The 24,806-nt window shown below is 48.2% G+C and overlaps 1 protein-coding gene and 1 pseudogene across 2 annotated transcripts; both read right to left on the bottom strand.

Moving 5' to 3' along the window:
- Positions 1 to 2,129: 2,129 nt before the first annotated feature.
- Positions 2,130 to 21,044, bottom strand: LOC136499441 (chaperone protein ClpC3, chloroplastic-like; annotated as a pseudogene).
- On the bottom strand, positions 7,621 to 9,716 carry LOC136500647 (uncharacterized). Of its 2 annotated transcripts, XM_066496050.1 has the most exons (3): positions 9,481 to 9,716; positions 9,136 to 9,296; positions 7,621 to 7,701 (listed from the first exon to the last, which is right to left on the bottom strand). In XM_066496050.1, the coding sequence occupies exons 1-2, from the start codon at positions 9,708 to 9,710 to the stop codon at positions 9,212 to 9,214; spliced, it is 315 nt and encodes a 104-aa protein (XP_066352147.1). In that variant the 5' UTR covers positions 9,711 to 9,716; the 3' UTR covers positions 7,621 to 7,701; positions 9,136 to 9,211. The 2 variants fall into 2 exon arrangements, with proteins under 2 accessions (XP_066352147.1, XP_066352148.1); XM_066496051.1 differs by lacking the exon at positions 9,136 to 9,296 and having other exon boundaries at positions 7,623 to 7,701.
- Positions 21,045 to 24,806: the final 3,762 nt, after the last annotated feature.

Below are 24,806 nucleotides of genomic sequence, written 5' to 3' on the forward strand. Positions count from 1 at the left end.
CACCAATATGATCCAGCAGTCTGGCAATTAAAGAAAAAACTGAGAAGTGGTCCACATTGTTTCCCTTGGGGAAACTCATCACACACCTGCATGACAATGTCAACGGATGTTATTGAGGATTACTCAAGAACACAGGGATAGGAAAAAAAACTCCATGGAATCTGGCTTTCTACTGGCAGGACAATGAAAAGGGTGAGGAGCTAACCATTTAAATCTGCCAACGACAAAACCCTCTGAGTAATGCTTCTTCCCATTGAACCTGGTGAAGGTGGGGAGGGTGCAGGCACAGATCCAGTAAAGGACGGGATAATACATGATAACTTTTGAAAGGGATAGAAATTAACAGGCATAATACATGTAATTAGATCAGATCCGAATACAAATAGCCAATTAGCTTAAGGTAGGGTTTGGGTGCTCGGTTTCGCACAACAGGAAGGGAAGAGAAGGGTTTGGCACACCTGGTGGTGCTCCTCCCAGGACGGGAGGTAGATGGAAGTGCGGCAGGAGCGGAGGATTTGGCAGCACAGCAGGATCGACGAAGACACGTGCCGGATCGGGGGAGGGACGTGCGCGCGCCTTGCCGGCTTCCGCTGCCGCGGGTCTTCGTCACCGATGAAGGGCTCGACGAATACATGAGCTGGATCGGGGGAGGGACGCGCGCGCGGCCAGCCTGCTTCAGCTACCGCCCGCCCGGCCTCCACGACCACGACGACGGAGGGGCGGTGGGGATCGAGGTGGCGGCGGGCCGGGGATCGTGGCCGCCGTCATTGGAGTTGTCGCGAGGGCCGGGGCGGCGGCGGTGGGGGAGGACAGAGGGGAGCGCGGCGGCGCACAGCAAGGGGGAAGGAGCGAGGGGTGCGGGGTGCGGGTTCGACTTTCCTTTCTTTTTGAATTTCGTCGTAAAAGGAAGGCGAAGGAGCGATGGGTGCGAGATCGCAGTAGGCAGAACTATGGACGTATGGCGTATCAAAACGGTGTCTCATCTTTAGTCTTTTTAGTCGTGAGCCCTGTGTTGGTCGGTGGTCGGAGCGAGTTGCCCAGAGAATTGGTGCTCCAAAATCCTCTCTGCGTACGTACACAGCCACAGCCTCGCCGTCCGTCGAGATGCCCGCGCGTCGTTGTTACGCTTCTGCTTGCGAAACGGAATGGTACCACGTCCCGTACGCGCACACACTCTGTGGGCTCAGGGGGCAGGGCGGCGTGTCCGAGCTGGCGCCGCTGCGCGGACGCGTGACCAGATCCGACGTGTACCGCATCGTCTGCGTACGTGGCAGCTGAGTTGCAAACGCTGGCTCTATCAATGTCCGACCACTCGTGCTTTCATCACGAGGAAGTTGCTTCGTCGTAAAGTTGTTTTAGTTTTTATCTTGAATCAAATTTATTTAGTTTGATCTTCCCAAAAATTATCTAGTTTTGATTAACTTTGTAGAAGAAATTAAGATATATCAACATCCGTAATATTAGATAAATGTCTATCAAAATATATTCCATGTTAATTTTAGAGTCCTTTTGGAACATGGGTTTTTCACAAAAATCCGGAGGGAAATTTACATAAATTAGTTTAATTTCATAAGAAAAAAGAAATTCAAGATTTAGGTTTTTTTTTTCTAAGGTTTTAAATCTTCGGGTATAGCTGCTCTTGGCTGTTGTCCAAAGGAGGTCTTAATTTGTGCAAACATATCTAAATAACAGAGAGAGAAAATGAGGCGACACGTGTACTATATACTATATATAAAAAAAACGAAGCTAAAAGTCCCCACACGATACCACCTGTGATTTCCTGGGGTGCATGTTTCTCAACAATATAGTCCTAGGAGCAAGAAAATTCTCATAGATAGGTTTTCATTCAGTTTAATTTCAAAACAAACAAGAGGTACCAAAAACGGTTGGAAGCGGGAGTCGTCTCACGGATAGGTTTTCGAGCACCCCGTGGCAGTCATGGAAGCGGGAGAATGTTCTAGACCCGGGTCCATATATATAATTTGATTTTCTTCCCTATAAATACATACACTCAACCAGACTCCCCGCACAGGCAAAGAAAGCTTCGATCAAGACCGATGGTTCGCTGAATTCGTTGCGAGTGAACGATCACGGGATTGGATTTGGGCCTCAAATACGGGCGGCTGCAACTACATCGCACGGCTGTCCCGTCGTCCGACCACGACGACATTCCCGACCGCATCAGCGTCGACGGTCACCGCATCCCCAGCCATGATCTGCCCGTCGAGCAACTTTGTCGGCGAGGGTGTCCTCCAGCAGCCTCACGACGGCCCTCCTCAGCGCCCTCGCACCGTAGCACGGATCGAAACCTTCCCCCACCACGAGGTCCACGGACCGCTCCGTCACCCGCAGCTCCATCCCCATCTCCCTGACCCGGGCGGCAACGTCGCTCACCATGACGGCGGCGATCTCCTTGGCGTCGAGCCTCGTCAGCGGCCTGAACACGATCGTCTCGTCCAGCCGGTTCAGGAACTCGGGCCGGAAGTAGCGCTTCATCTCCTCTTCCACCACCTCCTTATCGCTGCCGCCGTTGGCGCTGCCGCCGCCGACGATGCTGGACGTCATGATGATAAGCGTGTTGGTGAAGTCCACGGTCCTCCCCATACCGTTGGTCAGCCGGCCGTCGTGCAGGACCTGCAGCAAGACGTCCATCATCTCCGGGTGCGCCTTCTCGACCTCGTCCAGGAACACCAGCGTGTGCGGCCGCCGGCGCACGGCCTCCGTCAGCTGCCCGCCCTCGCCGTGCTCGACGTACCCCGGGGGCGCGCCGACCAGCTTCGCCGCCGCGTGCTTCTCCATCAGCTCGCTCATGTCCAGCCGCACCATGGCGTCCTCCGAGCCGTAGTAGTAGGCCGCCAGCGCCTTCGCCAGCTCCGACTTGCCGACGCCCGTCGGGCCGGCGAACACGAAGCTCGCGATCGGCCGGCGCGGGTCGCTGAGCCCGACGCGGGCGCGCCGGATGGCGCGGCTTATCGCCGTCACGGCCTCGTGCTGGCCGATGATGCGCCCGTGCAGGGCCTCCTCCATCCTGAGCAGCTTAGGTGGTCTCTGTAAACGTGATTAGAATACAATGTCATTCATATCTTATATAGGTGTACATATAATTGGGGTGGCATGTAGCCAACCACACAGGCAAGATTACAAACACAATCAATCAAAGGTAGCCTACCATAAGATTATAGGCACAATTAATCAAGGGTAGCCTACCATAAATACATCAGCCTACTATAATTACATTATGCTAACACTCCCCCGCAGTCGGAACGGGAGCATAACGAATATTCAAGCTGGATCCAAACTCCTGAAACACAGAGGTTGGGAGACCCTTGGTGAAGACGTCGGCGTACTGAGATGTCGTTGGGATATGAAGAATCTGAACTTGGCGAAGGGCGACTCGCTCCCGAACAAAATGGAGATCAATCTCAACATGCTTCGTGCGCTGATGCTGAACTGGGTTGGTGGAGAGGTAGACAGCACTAATGTTATCACAATAGACCAACGTGGCTCGGCGAGGTGGGTGGCGAAGCTCCATGAGTAACTGACGTAGCCAAGAAGCTTCAGCGACACCATTTGACACAGCGCGATACTCGGCCTCTGCACTCGACCGAGAGACTGTGTGTTGACGCTTGGAGGACCAGGACATCAGATTATCCCCGAGGAACACTGCATAGCCAGAGGTCAATCGACGAGTGTCGGGGCAGCCGGCCCAGTCAGCATCAGTATAGACAACAAGTTCAGCAGGTGACGAGGGGCGCAGAAGCCAAGTGACAGAGTGCCCTGTAAGTAGCGTAAGATCCGTTTGAGAGCAGCAAGGTGTGGCTCTCGAGGATCATGCATATAGAGACAGATCTGCTGGACGACATAGGCAATGTCTGGACGAGTGAATGTCAGATACTGGAGAGCACCAGCTAAACTGCGGTAGTGTGTGGAGTCAGCAACTGGAGGACCATCTGCAGACAATTTGGAGTGCAGGTCGACGTGGGTGCTGCAAGGCTTGCAAGCACTCATCCCGACGCGCTCCAAAATATCCAGAGTATACTGCTGCTGAGAGAGGAATAAACCATCGTCACAGTGTGCGACGGAAACACCAAGAAAATGATGAAGCTGGCCCATGTCTGTCATAGCAAGCTCACGTTGTAAGGTGGCAATGATATGTTGAAGAAACCCAACTAAGGAGGCAGTGAGAACAATGTCATCAACATATAATAGCAGATAGGCGGTGTCGGAGCCTCGATGATATGTAAACAACGAAGTATCTGACTTGGCCTCAACAAACCCAAGGGATAGGAGGTGTGTGGCAAACCTGGTATGCCAAGCACGAGGAGCCTGCTTCAGACCATAAAGAGATTTGTTGAGTCGACAGACAAAATCCGGACGGGACGAGTCAACGAAACTAGGAGGTTGGACACAGTAGACTGTCTCTGTCAGAGTGCCATATAAAAACACATTCTTGACATCAAACTGATGAATGGGCCAATGCTGAGAGATGGCCAAGGACAGAACCACCTGAATTGTCGCTGCCTTGGGACTGAAAGTTTCGTCGTAAGCTGCTCGCCGATGGTTCTCTTGATCGCTAAGTGTGCTAACAGTCTCGTCGGTGGAGAGTTCGTGGATGGGCACGCCGGTCCAGAGCGAGACGATGTGCCGGATGTCTTCCTTGGTGACCACTGGCACCGCAGACATGCCAGGACTCACCTCGTCGTTGCCGATCAGGGTTGTCATCTGGAGGATCAATAAATCCACTTAGGTCTACGTTGCCGCGATATTGTTCTATGGAAGCGGGTGGGCTGCTTTTCATTAAAAAAAAAAGAAAAAGGGGCTAACGCATATTCCGTCGTTACTTTGCTCGGAGCATAAGGAGCTTAACTTTTTTTTGATGCCATAAGGAGCTTAAGTGCTTTACTTTGCTCTGCTTCTCTCCGTGGTAGCGCATACTTTGCTCTGCTTCTCTCCGTCACCTCTCCTCTGTTGTGCCCAGCAGCCATCCTTTGATCTCCACCGCAGCCAAGGCGTGTGAGATGGAGAAGAGTATTGAAAAAACTTGTGTCATCGGTCGGTTGCTGCTTCTCCGGCTGCCTCCGCCGCCGTCGGTTGCTGGCTCGTGCTACGCAGCACGGTTGACGACGCCTTCAGAGGTTAGAGCGCAACCATTTTCTCCTTAACCCTGTGCCTTCTCTGCATGCGATTGCACCTCCCACTGCTCCTTCAACCTCATCATCAGCTAGCTAGCTTAGCTCCTTCATCCACATGCGGTACGTGTACCGCAGTATAGGCGTGCATGCAGAAACTTTGGGTCGACTTTGGGTTGGGACTTTGGGTCGACTTTATTGGGTTTGCATGAGAGAAGAGAGCTGAAGCTCTTGGTTAGCTTGTCCTTACTTCCTTATAGATGGGAAGCTGTCGAACTGTCGATCCCTACGTGGTCGTTTGAGCGCCGGCGACTTTGGGTTGGGACTCTGTGTGTGCATGGGAGAGAAGAGAGGTGAAGGTGTCGAACTGTCGATCCTACCTTAGCTTGCTTATATGCATGCATGTATGTATTCAACATTTGGTTGCCCAGTACGTAATATCTATTTTGCTTTGTGCCGTGATGAGTAGCGCAGCGCAGGCATACAACAAAAGGCAGAAATTCACTGTCTTTCTCGTCTACTGATCCATGCGTCGTCTCTCAATGCTCTTGGTCTTGTTTTACAAATAAAAGCTTAATTTTCTTCTCTGACCGGGAATAGTTTGTTCAGGTAAACAGGCCTGCCTTCCGGGCAGGACATGTCACAGAGGGCCAGAAGATCATCCATCAAATACAGGCCCAGGAGGGCCGACCTGCTGTACTACTAGGCTGTACGGAGGTGCCACAGGAGCACATCTGGAGTGATTATTATATGGGCCAGCCCATGAAGCAGGAAGTGCCAGGTACTACTACTAATACTCTAATCTTTCCCTCAAAAAAGAAAACCTACTATAATACTCTATCTTAGAATACACAATGTCCTAGAAATTGTAAGATATAATATATTATGTGATAAACCAAATAACACAGACAGTCCTTTCTAGTTACCATATTTTTAGGTTAATAATAGGAACTAATGATATATGCATGTGGATGTTGTCTTTTTTTTAAATAAAAAAAAAACTGAGTTGAATGGTTAGTTATTTCTCTCTTATAATTTGGAATAAATTAATTTTAAACATTTAGATAGACAGAGTATAACTTAATTTAAACATGATTCTATATATATCTTATGCGTGCGCGTGACTATATATATATATATATATATATATATATATATATATATATATATATAGAGAGAGAGAGAGAGAGAGAGAGAGAGAGAGAGAGAGAGAGAATTAATTGCTGTTTAATTTATTGTGCTGGCTGTCATGCATGCGATCGAGGTGCAGGTACCTGTGCTCTGGTCGCCGCCACCAAGTGCGTGGAGGCGGTCCACAGGCTCGAGCACGACAAGCTCCACGGCAACGGCAAGGGGACGACGACGACGACGACGTTCCCCTACAGCTACAGGGCTGCGCCGCCTTCTGATCTGCTCCAAGCGTGCCGTATCGACGGCGTCTGGAAGCCCCGCGTGGGGGCCTATGTGGGAGATGTCCTGATCGAGATACAGGCGATGGAGGGGGTGCCGGCGATCAACGCTGCAACTCTGGGACAGCGTTTCTTGCCACTCCTCTCGTGCCAGGAGCACAGGTGGGACGACGGCTCTGCCGCCGGCGGACTTTCGCCGGAGCGTGTGGCCGACCTGCTGTACAACAATGGCCCCTGCATCGGGGTACTGTGGGTTATTTCCCCGTGGTACCAACCCATCGACGCCGCCGACGGAGACACGCTGGTGTACACCACCGGCGGGTGCGGCCGGAGCGACGACATCAGGCGTCTGAGCGAGGACCTCTTCGATGGTCATCCGGTGGGGTGGCACGCCGTCGTCTGCTTCGGCTACCGATTCCGGGATGGCCACATGCATGTGCTGGTGTTGGACAATCACACACCGACCGGCCCACGGCGTTGGATCCATGTCAAGGAGTTCCACACGCTCTACACCCTGACTAGTCTAGCGCCCCCCTCTGGGCGCGATTGACAGGTCACCAGCAACACGGTCAGTAGATTTATTTCCCTTTTAGTACCAAAAATGCTTTGTAGCGTAGGTTGTGCTTGCTTGTTGGTATTATTACTACAGTGTGGTCTAGCTACCAGCATATATATGTTTGAGATATATATGTGTGCAAATATATATACGTGTGTATGTATGTAGTACAGTTTGGTTATAGTTAGGACTAAGGTTGCACTGCTTGGGATTGGCAGAGTTTGAGTCAGAGTCTGTAACCGGTGCAGCTACTTTTATGTGTGGGAGGTGCGCCGTAATCATGCCCCGAGGATGTAAGCACACAGTGCTGAACCTCGTTAAAAAAACATCGTGCCTCTCATTTGTGTATTTTCTTTTACAGTGTTTGTGTTTTCACGTTCTTCGTAAAGTAGATCCGTTAGTATCGTCTTAGATTAATCGTGCAGTCATCCACAAACAATTTAATTGTTTGTTAAAATGTTAAACACATCACAAAAGCAAGAGATTAATTGTCAACTTATGTTTTATGAATTTTACCTGGTTGCGGGTAAATTGGTAGATGGCTGTTCTGTTGCAGGAGCAGTAGCAGGAGATGGCTTATCCGGCAATGTGTTGGTCTGCTTCAGAACTATCATGATAAGTAAAGCGAGGCAGCATCAGTGGTGTTCAGAGTAGAGTAAAAACTAAACAACAATATGGCATAGCGCAGAGCAGCAGACATGATAATAAACAATGTAAAAGAAAGTTTAAAATAAGAAAAATGGAATTGACATGCAGATTGCGATAGAAATATCATAAATAAAACATCAATGTTCATAAGAAATGGTTCTAACATAACCACTAACGCTGCTTGGCTAGACTGGAAGTTTGGAGCTACAAAAACTTCCCAAACCTTCACTAGCCTCTTCCCCCATTTCTTCATAAATCATGAAGAGAATAGCTCCATTGACGGTCAATGCAAGGTTTAATCAATACCCCATCTAACACTTCGTCCCCCACGTACTTGACATGCCCTTGAAGGGCGATATGGTCACAACATCCTCATAAAGGATGCAAGTCATCACCATGCAAAAATTCCTCTATTGCCTTCGATTACTTGTTTAGTTTTTTTACACATTTCATTTCTGTTGGATGAGTGGTGCTTGCAGTTTGTGAAGATTTATTCCAAACCATGGTCACAGTAAACAGGGATGAAGGCATCGACCCAAGACCTGGGAACATCGCCCCCGACCTGGGTACTCAGGGTTATTTTCAACCCTGTCGTGTATAAACCTCTCGCAAGCCGCAAGTAGTGAACCACGTTCCTCGACCCTGTTGACCCAGAAACTTCGTGACTATGTTCCAAACATTGTTCCAGGCATTAATTATGTATGGTAATTTCTGATTGCTAATAACCAATTCATTTGTCTAAGAACTTGCCATAAATATTTGAAACATAAACAAATAGTAAATCATTGTTAGGATGGATTGGTTAAATCTGCTAGCTTGTACCTTCCTGATTGTTTGCCATAGCACTCCATCAAATCTGCTCCCCCCCCCCCCCCCCCCCCCCCCCCCCCCCCCACACACACACACACACACACACACCCCATCTTCTCTCTCTCTCTCTCTCTGCACATTGCCCGCAACTGAGACCCTCCACTCCCCCCTGTTGTCAGAACTGCTGGACAAGAGGAAGGAGGGTCCTCCAGATCTGGCTTTACTAGTGCCAACTGAGAAGAGAGAGGATGTGCATGGAGCACAGCTTCACTCCTGGTGTAAAGGCAGAAGCGATGGGGGTTTGGGAGTGGCCATGGAGACAGAGAATGTAACTGTGAGAGTCCTGCATTCCAACCTGTGCCACTGGTTTCCAATCTTGCCGCACGGCACTAGGATGGGAAAAAACGGAGTAGGGACTAGGAAGTGATAAGATAGGACACTGAGTTTGGAGAGTAGTGTGTTAGCAAAATGATTCACGGAGAGGGCTATAGAGGCAATTTTGCCTAACCAAAAATAGAAGGGATGCCTGGTAATCTGGCTAGAACATATATGTAATTGTGCAGATATTCAGATAGAATATCACCATTCATCAAATTCCTTGTGGGTCACTAACTTCAAGTGTAGATTATCATTTTCTTATAGCAGTGCAGATTATCACGTCAAAGGAGTATGTCGCATATACCATGGATGTGGCAAGGATTCTGGGCCTTGTAGCAGTAGCTCTTGCAACATTGGAACGGACACCTGAAAGGCCAAGCAGAGCGCGCGCATATAATTCATTAACAAATCAGAAATCAATGCAGTCTCTATCACATAACCAAAGGTGAAGGTTCTCAGTTGCCTGTAAACTGCCTCTGCACACCATACTACAAGTACGAGGAAATAATTCTGCCTAATAAGGAAGTATCGATAAACTCTGTCTCCTTACCGGGAAAGGGCGACGTTACCACACTGGATGCACTTGGGCTTGTTAAGACCCCGAAGGTTTGGCTTGGGCATGTCGAAGGCGGCGGCTGGAATAGGAGGCGGCTTCTGCGGCGTCCCATTGCTGTTGGCCACCGCCGGCGCAGGAGCAGGAGTAGCAGCAGGAGAAGGCAAGTCACCAGCCGCCGCCTTGGTGACGGCGGCAGCGGCAGCAGCAGGCTTCACGTCCGGCATGGTTCTCCTCAAAGGAACTAGAGGAGGATGACTTGTTGGATGAGGATGAGCCTAAGGACAATCCAAAAGGGAATGATGCTGAACCAAAGAAGGACAAGGACCATGAACCACGGGAGAGGGAGTTACCTGAACAGTCAGATAAACCACATGGAGGTGGTACCTCTTTTGCGGGTGGAATATCGTCCAAAAGAGCACTGTTGTTTGAGGATGATAGTGTCACAACTCAGAAGGATGACTTAGCAATTGATTGTGCAAATCTGATTGAAGTCATGGAATTAGAAGTGGAGGATGGTGAGGATGAAGCTCTAGAAGATGAAAGTTCCTTGATGCTACATGATGACAAGGAGACAATTCAATTACCAGATGAGTGGATATATGATCTGCAAGCAAAGAATACAAGTTTGCTGGATAAAAACATAGATAGCAATGGCTTTGTATTGTCACAGCAGGATAAGCAAGACTCTCGGAGTGAAAACTCTCAGATGACAGAAAAGTCCAATGACAGTGAGGAAGATTTGGTGTGGACGCAGCCCAGTGATGAAGTGTTGGAAAGAATTCAAGCTGATGATAATAAAGAAAAGACAAAGCTGCTTAACAAGAAACAACAGTGGGGGCCTGTGATTCCTTTAAGGAGGAGTACCAGAAGGGTTGATGATGGCAAGAAGGTCATGGAATGTGCCCAGGAATTTAAGAGGAAATGGTATCTAGAAGACAATGCAGGTATAAGCAAAAAACCTTCTAAAACCCATCCTGTTTCTAAGAACTTGTTAATTTCTGTGGCCAAGGATATTGGCATAGAGGTAGAGGATGGACATCCTATTTTAGACAAGATGGTACAATTAGATTTTACTAGAATGGGTGATATGCTTTCTAAGGGTATCATGTTGGTTGTTCTAGTAAGGCAGTTACATCTAGTTTAGTTTCTTAGGATAATAGCAACTACCTAGATGGTAATTTCAACACACCTGAGGAAAGTGATCAAGATGGAAATTCTGGTCCGTCTAAGGATGACCAGGAATTAGGTTGGTCCAAGGTAGGGCCTAGAAAGAAGAACAAGAAAAGATATAAATGATAGGTTTGCTTTAGAATATTAGAGGTCTGGGTAAGCTTGGTAGGGTTCCAGCCCTGGTTAGTAGAATCAAGGATTCTCATGCTGGTTTTGTAGGCATTATGGAGACCAAGAAAAACTCTCTATCAGTAGGTTTTCTAAAAACTTTGTCTAGTAATGTTCCTTTTTCTTGGCATCATTTAGAAGCTAAAGGCTCAGCAGGAGGAATCCTGGTTGGTGCCAATATGGATATTTTTAATATGGTAGTGGGTGATGTACTAAAATTTTCGGTTAGTGTAATGCTTACTAAAAAAGCTAATGGGTTTGTCTGGAAGCTCATTGTGGTTTATGGACCAGCTTATGATGATCTTAAGCAAGAGTTCTTAGAAGAGTTAGAAACTGTGATGGGTGCTTGGAATGGCCCAACTTTGGTTGGGGGTGATTTTAGCCTTGTTAGGTTTGCCTCTGATAAAAATAATGGAGTGTATAATCATAGGTGGGCAGATGAGTTTAACAGTTGGGTTAACAGGTGGGCTTTGATTGAGCTGAATCCTAGTAATAAAAAATTTACATGGACTAATAACCAAGAGCACCCTATTTTAGCTAAGATTGATAGGATCTTTGTCTCTGGTTTGTGGGATGCTGCTTTTCCTTTGTCCAGTGTCAAAGCCCTAGATAGATTTTCAAGTGATCATAACCCTCTAGTTTTAGATTCTGGGAGGAATACCTGCTTTGGCAAAAAGAGGTTTCGTTTTGAGAAATGGTGGCTGGAAAAAGAGTCCTTTTCTAGGATTGTGGAGAAAGCTTGGAAAACACCTTGCACTCTGACTAATTGTTTGGACAGATGGCAATTTAGAGTAAGGACCTTAAGAAGGATGATTAGGGGTGGGCGGCAAATGAGGTAGCTGTCCAGAATAGAGCCAAAGTGGAGTTGTCTAAGGAGTTCACTAGACTGGAAAGTCTAGCTGAAATCAGGGAGCTGTCTAGTGTTAAGAGGTAGGAGTTAGCTCAAATTGAAGATAAGTTAGAACAGATTTGGTCATTAGAAGAGATTAAAGTTAGACAACGTTCTAGGGATAGAAACATTCTCGAGGGTGATAAGAATACGGCATATTTTCAGGCGGTGGCTAACCAACGGAGTAGAAAAAAGAAAATAGAGTGCCTTGAAAGTCCCACTGGTCTGGTTTATGACTAGAAAGGGATGATGAGAGTGGAAGTAGATTTTTACAAAAAATTGTTTGCCAAGGACCTAGAGCCTTTCTTTAAGTTGGGACAAAATTTTTGGGAAGAGGAGGATAAGGTCTCTAGGTATGAAAATGAGTTACTCATAGCCCCTTTTTCTGAGTTAGAGATCAAGGATGCCATTTTTAGCTGTTATCCAGATGGTGCCCCTGGGCCAGATGGCTTATCCTTCCTCTTCTACCAAAAGTTTTGGAATCTCATTAAAAATGATGTGGTGCATCTTTTTAATGATTTTCATAGGGGGGATTTAGACCTGAAGAGACTCAATTTTGCATTGGTTACTCTGATTCCAAAGGTAGGGGAGGCAACTAACAAGAAGCAATTTAGACCTATCAATTTGTTAAATTGCAGCTTCAAGATTTTCTCAAAATTGTTAACTCTTAGGTTGACCTCTGCGGCTCAAAGGATAGTTGCTCCAACTCAATCTGCGTTCATAAAACGTAGATATATTTTAGAAAGTGTAGTAGTAGCTCATGAGTTGGTTCATAGTGTGCATCAGAGTGGTGAACCTGGGGTTATTATCAAACTAGACTATGAAAAAGCTTATGATAGAGTGTCTTGGAGTTTTCTTTTTGATATGTTAGAAGCCCGTGGTTTTGAACCAGTTTGGATAAACTGGATTAGACACATTGTGGTGGGAGGATCTTTGGGTATTATGGTAAATGGGGAGGAAAGTTTCTATTTTAAGCCTGGCAAGGGCTTAAGACAGGGAGATCCTTTATCCCCTTTTCTTTTCAACTTAGTTGGAGATGGTTTGTCTAGAATGCTGAAAAAAGCTGTAGATAGAGGGATTGTGACAGGGCTTCTAGGAGAATTTAGACAAGGGGGTATTATGTCTCTGCAGTACGCAGATGATACCATTTTATTTTCCAAAGCTGAGGCATCGGTGTTGGAAAATCTTAAATGTATTCTTATGTGGTACGAACAAATTTCGGGTATGAGAATCAATTTCCACAAAAGTGAAATGATCCCAATCAACTTAGAGGATGAGGAAGTACACATATTAGCCCATATTCTCTCCTGCCCTGTTGGCAATTTTCCCATTAAGTACCTAGGTATTCCATTACATTTTGATGTTCTGATCAGGGATGACATACAGCCTTTAGTGGATAAAATCATGAACAAAATTGTAGGTTGGAGAGGAAGGCTGATGTCACTTTCTGCTAGGGTAGTTTTAATTAAATCCTGTCTTTCTAGTATTCCTGTTTATCTTCTATCTTTTATCAAATTTCCTAAATGGGCCATTAAAATGTTAAACACCCACATGGGTAATTTTCTCTGGGATGATTCTGAGGATAAGCATAGATACCACTTGGCAAACTAGGAGTTAGTTTCGATGCATAAGGAATTTGGTGGTCTTGGGGTCCCTAATCTGAGAGATCTAAACTTGTGCCTTTTGGCTTCGTGGCTTAAAAGATATAATTTGGATAGAGATAAACTCTGAAAAGAGTTAATAGATTTCAAGTATGATACTTTGAATCCTCATGTTCTGCTCACTAGAACTTTGAGTGCTTCTAGTTTTTTTAAGGGTTTTATATGGGCAGCACAGGCTGCTAAGATGGGTTTTCTGTGGAAGGTTGGAAATGGGAGGAAAGTTAGGTTTTGGGAGGACACTTGGCTAGGTTCGTCCAGTTTGGTCATACAGTTTTGGCCTATTTACCGGATCATTAATGAGCATGGTAAGACAGTTGCAGAGTTGTGGAATGGATCATCTTTGAAATGCACCTTTAGGAGAACAGTAAGTGATGACCTTTATCAGTTATGGTTAGAAGTAGTTCAATTAGTTTCAACAGTTCATCTTTTGGATGAGGAAGATGAGATGATCTGGAAGTTTACTTCTAAAGGAACTTACTCTTCTCAATCGCTTTACAAAGTCATTAATTTTAGAGGTGTTAAGCAGGTGCATGTATCGGCTGTATGGGGGATTAAAGTTCCTCCAAGAGTCCATATGTTTTTATGGCTTTTGATTAATAACAGAACTTTAACTAGGGATAATTTAGCAAAGCGTAGAAAAATAGAAGATACAACGTGTCTCTTCTGTGTTGAGAATGAAAGCTGCCATCATTTGTTTTATTATTGTGTTGTTGCTAGGAAGTGTTGGACTGTTGTCTCTGATATATTAGGGGTACAAGTAGGTGGTGACTTAGTGAGTTTAGGGCAGCTTTGGTTGAGTGACAAAAAGAATAGTGTTATTAACATGATAACCTCTGTTGTTTTGTGGTCGATTTGGAAACTCAGGAATGAGCTTTGTTTTCAGAGGTCTGGATGGAAAAGTAGGATGGTGTTGTTTTACAAAATCTTGGGCCTGCTACAGAACTGGACAGTTCTGTGCCCGGTGAACAAGAGGGAGCGGCTGGATGGTTTCCTGGAGAACCTGAAGACGGTGGCAAGGAGGGTAACTTGGCTTCCAGATATTCCCAGAAACGCAATGCAAAGTACTTCGGAGGCATGACCTCGGCGGCCCAAGATGAAGGTGCTCAGTTGCCTGGAAAGTGCTCAAGGCTGTTGGTATTTTCGAGCTTTACCGGATGAAGGATCTGTAACGTTCCTGGGATGTAATGAAGGTTTTTTTGATGATGGAGGGGTGGTTTAACTCTGTCAGTTTTTGTTTGATTGGTAGCATCAGGTTGGTTGTCACCGCTTGACAGGTGGTTTTTGAATGCTCTGTGAGCAAAACTGTGCTGTAAAAACTGTTTGGTCTTTTGATAATATTTGAAAGGTCGGGGCTTTATGCCCTTGAACTCTAAAAAAATGGTTCTCCTCAACCCAGCGAAACTTGTGGGGAAAAAACTAAAGTCAGCAAATGGGGAAAAAAGTAAAGCGCACTTGAGAGAGTGGGATTTGAATTCGATTGTGGATAAAAGGAAATCCAAGGGGGGGAAACAGCATGCATCCCCATCTCCCTGCTGACCTGGGCGGCGACGTCGTTCACCATGACGGCGGCGATCTCCTTGGCGTCGAGCCTCGTCAGCGGCCTGAACACGATCGTCTCGTCCAGCCGGTTCAGGAATTCGGGCCGGAAGTAGCGCTTCATCTCCTCCTCCACCACCTCCTTATTGCTGCTTCCATCTCCGTGTCCGCCACAGTTCGCGCCACCACCGCCGGCGATGTTGGACGTCATGATGATGAGCGTGTCGGTGAAGTCCACCGTCCTCCCCATACCGTCCGTGAGCCGGCCGTCGACCAGGACCTGCAGCAAGACGTTCATCACCTCCGGGTGTGCCTTCTCGACCTCGTCGAGGAGTACCAGCGTGTGCGGCCGCCGGCGCACGGCCTCCGTTAGCTGCCCGCCCTCGCCGTGCCCGACGTAGCCCGGGGGCGCGCCGACCAGCTTCACCACCGCGTGCTTCTCCATCAGCTCGGTCATGTCCAGCCGCACCATGGCGTCCTCCGAGCCGTAGTAGTAGGCCGCCAGCGCCTTCGCCAGCTCCGACTTGCCGACGCCGGTCGGCCCGGCGAACACGAAGCTCGCGATCGGCCGGCGCTGGTCGCTGAGCCCGACGCGGGCGCGCCGGATGGCGTGGCTTACCGCCGTCACGGCCTCGTGCTGGCCGATGATGCGCCCGTGCAGGGCCTCCTCCATCCTCAGCAGCTTGACCGTCTCGTCGGTGGAGAGTTCGTGGACGGGCACGCCGGTCCGGAGCGAGACGATGTGGCGGATGTCTGCTTTGGTGACCACTGGCACCGCCCACATGCCAGGACTCACCTCGTCGTTGCCGATCAGGGTTGTCATCTGGGACTTGAGCTCCAGTTCACGATCGCGAAGCTCCTTCGCCTGGTAGCATTCAGATGATCAACATTGTGTTAATCGCACCTTACAACGTGTCTACAAGATGCCGAAGGAAATGATGCCATCAGGGAATGAATCGGTATCGTTACCATTTTAAAGTTCTCGATGCCGATAGCATCACACTTCTCCTTCATGATTTTCTTGATCTCTGTTTCAAAATCTTCAAGTTCCTTAGGTAGCCTCTGCTGTGGATCCGGTCAACTGAGATTTTGTAAAAATGCATGTGAAAATTGGGGATGAAAGTTACATCTGTAAGTTTGTTGTACCTGGGCATATCGTAATCTGACTAGGGAACCTGCTTCGTCAATCAAGTCGATGGCCTTGTCTGGAAGAAAACGATCACTGCAAGCAAAAAGCAATAGTCAAATAATGAAAACTATAAAACTGAGAAATCTGCAGGTATATAAATTAACCTGTGAGAAGGAGGATCTGAGCCCTGTTCGCTTGTTGGTTTCAGCCAGCCCAAACCAGCCAGCCAAAAGTGTTTTCCTCTGACAACAAACCAGCACCAGCTAGCCTAAACCAGCCCAAAAACCAACCAGCGAACAGGCCGAAGATCTTTACCCACCTCCAAACAGGCCCTTTATTGTCAACACTTCATTAAAAGTCAATAGTAAACCTAGCAACTAGCATGATATCAGTATGACGAAAATATGGTGTAAGTTTACTTCATATTTATTTAACTATAAATAAATGTGAAATTCTGGGATCAACTTATGGTTTTATTTCAATGTCAGCGGAATCTACAGCCTGTTCGTTTCGTCGTAAATGATTATAGATTATTTACTACTGGCTGGTTTAGTGTGAGAGAAAAATATTGTTCCAACTTATAATCCACGATCGTATACGAGCAAGTCAACAGGCTAGTGTTCAAATTACTTGAAGAACATTCACGAATAGGATATGGAATAATGGCTGGCACCATAGGTCCACCTTCCTTAATCACAGACCTGATGTACTTATGTGAGAGCTCCGCAGCTGCACTTAGTGCTTCATCCGCATATTGAACTTTTATGATGGGTTTCATATCGCTCTCGAAGCCCTTTTAGAATTTCTGTGGCTTCATCAACCGTTGGCTCTGGAACCTTCACCTGTCGGAAACGCCTCTCCAATGCCGGGTCTTTCCTCAATATGTTTCATGTATTCATCAGTTGTAGTGGCTCCGATACACTGATAACATCAATGTCAGAGAGAGAGACAGAGAGATCCTTGGCAAAACAAATTGATCAAAAAATATCCCACCATATGAAGTCCAACGTGATGTACTGACCTGAAGTTCACCTCTTGCTAGTGTTGGCTTCAAAATGTTGGCAGCATCAATAGCACCTTCTACTGCTGCTCCTGCTCCTACTAGGGTGTGAACTGAGCTACTTTTCAGCCATGAAATAGTATTTTTGTCTCACAACATTTTAGCATAAGCATCAGCATAAGCCAAATTTCAGCATAAGCGAACAGGGCCTCGAGGAATAGTATTACGTTGCCACACTGCTTGATTTCTTCCAAAAGATTCTTTGACCTTTCTTCAAACTCTCCACGGTATTTTGTTCCAGCTAGAAGACGTCCCATATCAACAGAGATAATCTGTGATTAACAAGTGTTACTCTTAATAGTAGTGTACAGGACAGACAACCAACAGACCCTCTGTGCAGCTCCCTGCTTTGTTCAGAGCCCTTTCTCTTAGAGTATTCATGGGCGACTGAGCGGAGACCCAACCCTAGCGGCGCCCCCTGGCGGCCACCCCCAGCCCGTCGCCGGCTGCCATACCGCCACCGCCACCGCCAGCCCCGCCCTCCCCCTCCCCCTCCCCTCCGCCTCCCCGATCCCCTCCCCTCCCTACAGTCTCCAAGCCCGCAAATCCAGCCCCTCCCACAGCCTTCTTCTCCACGGGATGCGCCTCCACCTGGGACCGTCGCCGCTGCTCGTTTTCGGGCCGTGCGCCATGGCCGCCGGAGATGGTGCTTCCTCTGGGCTGCCGCCGTTCCAGGCGCCGCCGGCCACCATGGAGTTGGGCTCACCCTGTGTGGACCTCGCCCACCCTCCCGACCCGCCCCCTACCCCCAACGACGCTGGCGGCGCACCTCCGTCGATCTACCTCCCTGCTACTCACCAGCCCCCTTCAAGCCCTGATCCAAGCTCCCCGCTTCCGGATCTATCGATCCATGGGGATGGGGCTGCCACCACAACGCTCCTTGGCGTGCCCACCGGGTCGACTTCCTCCCCATCCACAGCCCGCCGGCAGCCACCTTTGACGCCCTGGCTCCTGCGGCCATCCCTAGCGTCGCTGCCCCCGCCGGGCCCAATTCCATCGTCGTCCTGCCTGTGCCTGCCACAGATGCAAGGACTGAGCATGACATGCTGGTCATCATCAAGGACGTCCAGAAGACGAGGACGAGGAGAAGGATGCGCGCGCTCGTGCAGCTCCTCGCCGTCCTCCGCTTCCGCGCTTCAACCCCCCCCCCCCCATCGGTCAGCTGGCAGGAGCAAGTTTCGACGTTAGGAGGAAGACCCTGGCGCGGGCAGCTCCGACGACGAAGCCACACGCCCGTCATATCTGGACGCCGCTCGCAAGGCCCTCCGGGCCACGCCTCCACCATCGGCTGGGGCTCCGGACGCGGTGCAGAGCGCTGCCGCCGCGGAGGGAACCCATCCAGTGCCTGCAAGGGGGAAGCAGTGCCGTCGACACAGGACCCGTGTTCCTGACGGCCGTGGGACTCCACCGCTGAACGCCGCCCGAGTGCACGCGACACATCGCCTAGGTTCACAGCACGTGGCGAGAGTCCCGGTGCACCAGCGCCTCGGCCCGCGGCGTGGGGCGTCGGTGCCTAACACGTCCCGACAGCCCCATTGGGGGCCCATCGTCGACGTCGATGGTTTCTAGACTGTCGTGAGCCGTCGTCACTGGCACTGCCCGGGGAAATGAGCACCCAAACGCCACCGTCCCATCCTGCCAGAGCTTGCGAGTCTCTGCTTTAACTGCCTCGCGCACGACCACCTCGCCGCTCAGTGTCGCTCCCCGTCCCGTTGCTTCCGCTGCCGGGGTACTGGCCATCGGGCTAGGGCGTGCAAGTGTGGTCGTTCGCCGGCGTGCAAGCGAGGCCCCTTGCCGGCGCGCGAGCCTTCATCCTCGGTGGCGCATCGCCCTGACCGGGGTGCCAAGGCACGTCACCCTGCTGGTACAAGGCTGTCGCCGAGAGGTTGCGACGCTCCTGGCCAGGCACCGACGCCGTCGTCATCGTCGCAGCATCACCACAGCAGCAACCTGCCACTATCACCACCTCTGGGTGATGCCGATAGTCGTCCCAAGATCGAGGTCTTCGTTGTCCCGAAGAACATGGGGCTCGTCGTGCCTGAAGCGGACTTTTCCCTTGTTCTTGTCGCGCTCGTTGGTGGGAATCAGCCATCTGTCTCTCCAGAGGAGTTCCGGGCACACCTTGCCTCGATGTACGAGGTGGCGGAGGGCACGACCAGCATCTGTGCCTGGCTCAGGGGCAGCTTCACACGCGAGCGTCGGCTGGGTTCGTCGTGCGAAGGAGTTGGTCTTGAGGCTGAGGCAGACCTAGTGTTGTGGAGCCGGTCGAGGCAACTGCCACCCACGGTCGACTCATCGCTGGACCCAATGTTGGTTGAAGTGGCAATCCAAGTTCCGCCACCAAACGGTCGCTCCGCTTCAGAAACAGGCCATGGGGACATGGCCACCGTCATGGTCGACGATCCTAGCGATGTCCAGCCGGTCTCGACTTCGCCCAGGGAAGTGGAGATGCTGGGCGCGTAGAGGGACTCCTCGAGCGATGACGACACGGGTAGGCCAGCGTCGTCGGGGCCTGTCGAAACGTTGGAGGCGCGGCTTTGCCTTCCGTTGCAGACGCCCCTCATCCCCGGACCGCCTAGGCTGCGTAGGCCCAGGACGCCGGTCTCTGTTGGGTCGCTTCGGCGCAGTGAACGCCTTGCGGCGAAGCCACGCGAGGCGGACTCCACCAAGCAGGCTCAGTGCGTGCTCATGCAGAAGCTGAGAGTGGTAGCAGGCTCGCCCACCGTCGACTCTGAGACGGTGCGCAAGTACAAATCTACCTTCCAGGCACCACTATCGGCCTCCAAGCAGGAGGCGCTTCAGCTTCTTTTTGGTGGGGAATTTGACCCGTTGGCCATGAACTTGGATATGGTCGGGATGGACGAGGTCTGAAGTGTATCCTTGTCTTAGTCGCAAAATTGTATCTTGTGTAATCACAACCGCGTGCGAGTAGTGTGAGAGGTGTGAGCTGTGGGTTTCGGTAATCTTTGGATTACTGTAACTTGATAGATTTGCAACAAAACTTTCTACTCCTGCTTAATAAAAAACGTGCCAAGGCACGATCTCGAAAAAAAATAGTAGTGCAGGGTAGCTCAAATAAAGCAAAATAAAATTACCATATATATTGGCCATGGACATGTATTATGTTTTACTGTATTTTTAGATAACTCTGTAGCAATGAATTAGTGTAATAACATGAATATTTCTTCAATGAAATTCATCCAGGAATAGTGGTTCAAATCAAAATTACATAGTGATCAACTGAGCATACAGTCAGATGCTTATTATTAGTCTATTGAAATGGCAAAAATAAGGTCTAAATGTCTGATCTGGACATCAAAAACAAGGGAAAAGAAAACGGCAAGGCAGGAACTGACAAATCTAACTGACATATAAACAGGTACTTTTTCCCATATATTTAACTTTCATGTAAAACGGTTTGCAAGTTTACAACAAATTCAGCTGTACGAAAATAACAATAAAATTTCTCGAGAAAAAATAACAATCAAATAGAATCAAGAAAGAACAAATCACAAAAGCTGCCCTAGAGAACCAAGAGAAAGACCTTCTTCCCTTGCATTGTTTCTGGAACATTCCCCATGGCAATGAGCTGGGCAAGGCCTTCCACTACTGCTGTTTTTCCAACACCTGGCTCTCCAATCAGGCAGGGGTTGTTCTTCCCCTTTCTGCTTAAAATTTGTACAACTTGGTCAATCTGTTTGTCTTCCGACAACAGGATCCAACTTTCCCTAGAGTACAACATGATCAGTTTTTACTTGTTATTGTCCCAGAACATTATATTGTGGATTGCATTGCACTCTAGTAAAGTAGCTAGTAAGTCCAGAACAGTACCTTATTAGCTAATGTTGTTAAATCAGTTCCGTATTCATCAAGTGTGGGTGTGGGCATCTTGTTTTTTTGTCTCAGCAGAAGTTTTACTGCTTCCCATTTCCAATGAAGCATCATTGTTTCGAGTTTTTAAAGGAGATTCGCTGCTTCCTTTCCCAACTATACCATCCATTATTTGGAAAACCTGAGATGCAAGATAAGTTTATGACCATCAATCAACTAAGCATAAAAATATAATCAAGAGTGTGTATTTGCCTTCTAGTTAGAGGCAGACTTTATTTGAATATAGTTTACCTCATTGAGTATGAGGTCCAAGAGCAAAATACAAATGCATTGTAAAATGTGGCTCCACAGGACTTGGCTGATTCCAGCCTTGAGCGCTAAGTGCTGTGTTTCCTCTTGCGCAAGCGCGAAAATGTTCATAACTTCCCCGGTGAAACTGTTGAGAGTTGCCCTGGTGATGAGGCGAGGATAGTTTTGTCCTCTTTGATGGCTGGGGAACATTGATTTCGAACCAAGTACAGGTGTCACCGCAGGCCTATGCGCTGCTCGTAGGCAACCAAATGCTTGTGTCTTGGTTCCATGATTTTGAGCCATCGAAACTATTGAGGAAGGCCTCCTAGTGCTCTGGCACTTCCAATTGGTTTTGCTACCTCCAGCTGACGATGGGAGAGAAGCGGATCTATGCAATGTTCCTGCCATAATCGCAAATGCAGCCCCATAGCCTGTTCATGACAAGATGAACAGGTTAAGAGATAAAACATTCTAGATGTTTCTTCTCATAACATTCTAGTTGTGCATCATTTGGCAGGATAACATATATAGCTTTTTGCAGAATAGTTTTCAAGTTTAGAAATTCATCTAGCATTAGCAGTTGTAGATGAACTTAAGCTCATATCTGAATTCAGCAGATAAATCATAAATGCATGACAGGAAAGAGGAAACAAGTATCCCGGAAACCCACAGAACATCAGGCACAATGTCCATCATGATGATACACTATAAGAACTAACCACCATACAGACTGGAGAATCAGACCACAAAACATTGACATAAGAAGCTTATGTGTTTCGACACACCTGCAACCCTTGCAACATGTGCTGCGCTTATGTCAGGGTGGACGGCGAGTTTCAGTGGAGTAGGGGGGCACAGTAAGACCATGACTGCAAATTAATGTGTTGCCTGTGTATGAGAATGATAGATCGAATGATTAGAATAATAAGAAGAAGACACTATGTATATTTCCACCAATATTGAAACTGAATTCGGATTTGTAACATGTACATAATAATAAGTTTATGTAAAGGTTAGAAACTATCTTGCACACCCTTCTGTTTGAGGCTTTGAGCTCAAATTTTAGCCAAAGGTTAAAAGGTACTCCCTCCATTCCAAATTACAAGACGTTTTAACTTTTCTACATACATTGATTTTACTATGCATCTGGTGCATAGCAAAAACTATAAATCTAAAAAAGCTAAATTGTCTTATAATTTGGAAGTGAGAGAGTGCATAATAATATATGGGTAATTTCAGAAGAATCCTGCTGGAAGGTTGTAATATCCACTAGTTCAAAACAGACCCTAAAGCACCATCTTATAGCTGATTAATGGTATGTCAAAACAAACCCAACATTGCATATTTCATTTTACCAGATTCTTCATGCCACGACAAAATTCAGCTAGGAAAGTGATTAACCATTGGCTAGGCTCAGCTAAGCAGAACGATTACTTTTAGGCCATGGATGATCAGTGGCTACGAAGCGAGCACCGAAGCTGAACACAACCCAAGCAAGCACGCGCACTCGGCGGCGAGGAGGCGTACCTCCAGTGACGTGGCAACGGCGGCGGCAGCGGCGGCGCGGAGGATTAGGTCGTCGAAAGCGGGGCGCAGGATCAAGGTGCGGCTGCCGGAGGGTGAGCCGCTGATGCCGATCGAGGCGACGGTGGCGGGCGGAGGCAGAAGCGCGAAAGGAAACCCCATCCAACGCGCGAAGCAACGGGGTATCTATCTCCTACAACTAAAAAGAACAAAACGTGGATATTTTTTTGTGCGACATTTGTTTTGGTTCGTCCGTCTGCCCACGCCTGCGATACCCGCCTGCTTTGAAGGAAACAAATCGATCACCTGAGGCCACATGCACGGAAGGAAACAATAATCATGCATCGAAATCATGCTGCTCTGGAAGGGAGGTTCGTTGATGTTCTTCAAAGGATCTCCGCCTGCTTTGAAGGAAACAAATCGATCACCTGAGGCCACATGCATGGAAGGAAACAATAATCATGCATCGAAATCATGCTGCTCTGGAAGGGAGGTACGTTGATGTTCTTCAAAGGATCCCCGCCTGCTTTGAAGGAAACAAATCGATCACCTGAGGCCACATGCATAGAAGGAAACAATAATCATGCATCGACCCCTGCGATATTTGTTTTGGTTCGTCCGTCTGCCCACCCCGACCCCTGCGATACCGCGGCTAATAAAAAAAGAAAGATCCCCCTCGTCTCTGTCATGACCCGATGCCCGACGGCGCTCCCTCCCCCCGACGGCCGACGGCGCTCGTCCCTCCCGGCCGCGGTGACGCTCCTCCCTCGCTGGCGGTGGTGGCGCTCCTTCCTCGCCGGCGACGGCGGCGCTCCTCCCTCACCGGTGGCGCTCCCTCTCACGGCGGCCTCACATCTCCAGCGAAGCTTTGCGAGCTCGGCCTTGACGCGGCCAGATGCGCGGGCACGGTGGGCCCTGGCTACATCGCGTGGGGGCTAGGACGGCCGCGCGGCAGGTACCTTCCTCTCCTAATCCCCATCTCTTCTTCTTGCGTTGGATGCTAGATGTGTGAAACCTATCTGAATGAGGAGCTAATCTGGATGTGTTGCACATGCTTCTTTGCCTGCACTTGCTGATTATGTGTTAAACCTATCTGAATGAGAAGTGAAATGGCACAGTTGAAATTGAAACCAAATTGAAGTTGAATAATTCAGCTCTATATGTTTCCATGGTAGCTCTGTATGTTTTCCCAATGCACGGTTGAATAATTGGGACCAATCGATTTTACTGATTATGCATTAGACATGTATCTTAGATATGTTTGGTAGATGATATGTATGCTGAAGCTGCTCCCATGGCATTGCTACCGTACGTTAGATTTGTAGCTGCTGCATTAAGAACATGTGAACTCCGATCAAACATTGTCGACTTCGGCAGGTATCCGCATGGACGCCGAGTATTTTGGTCTTGACAGAAGCATGCCGCTTCTCATGAGAAGAACAAATTGAAGCAACGTGTGTGCAAGCCATCTGTAGTGTGCGTGCATGACTGCATATACGTATATGCGATTAGAAGAGGTGGAAGGAAAAGAAACTGATCTAGAGTGCAAGTGCACACGACATATCTAAGATACATATATATGAAGTAGCTCACTGTCCCCTCCTACCCTCCATTTTCATTTTTCAGATATATATTATGAAGTAATTAGCTTGTTATAAACATCATATATTTGAAAACGGAAATGGAGGGAGTACTTGTGCATTTTGTGTAGAGCCGCACTAGCCTAGGATAACACTACAGCCTGCATTCTTGTTGTTTTTGCATTCACATGTATAATTTCAGAGGAAGTGTGCAGTGTGCTACATATAGGTTGTTTGGTCATGCTTTGCTTTGCAATGTTTCCTTTTCTCAATTCTCATGGCCTGGTTCGTTAGGTAATTCAGATAGATATGTCCAGTCAGTGGATATGGATTATAATAAAAGAGCTAAAACTGTATCTGAGGAAGAAGAAGAAGATAAAATGATGATGCTTGTTTTTCCGGCGCTATATTTAGAACTAGAACAAGAACTCCATGTTACACTTCAAAGCTTAGTGGTTCAGAATATGCACGTGAATTTCTT

Source organism: Miscanthus floridulus, chromosome 13 (genome assembly GCF_019320115.1).
Source record: "Miscanthus floridulus cultivar M001 chromosome 13, ASM1932011v1, whole genome shotgun sequence".
NCBI lineage: Eukaryota > Viridiplantae > Streptophyta > Magnoliopsida > Poales > Poaceae > Miscanthus > Miscanthus floridulus.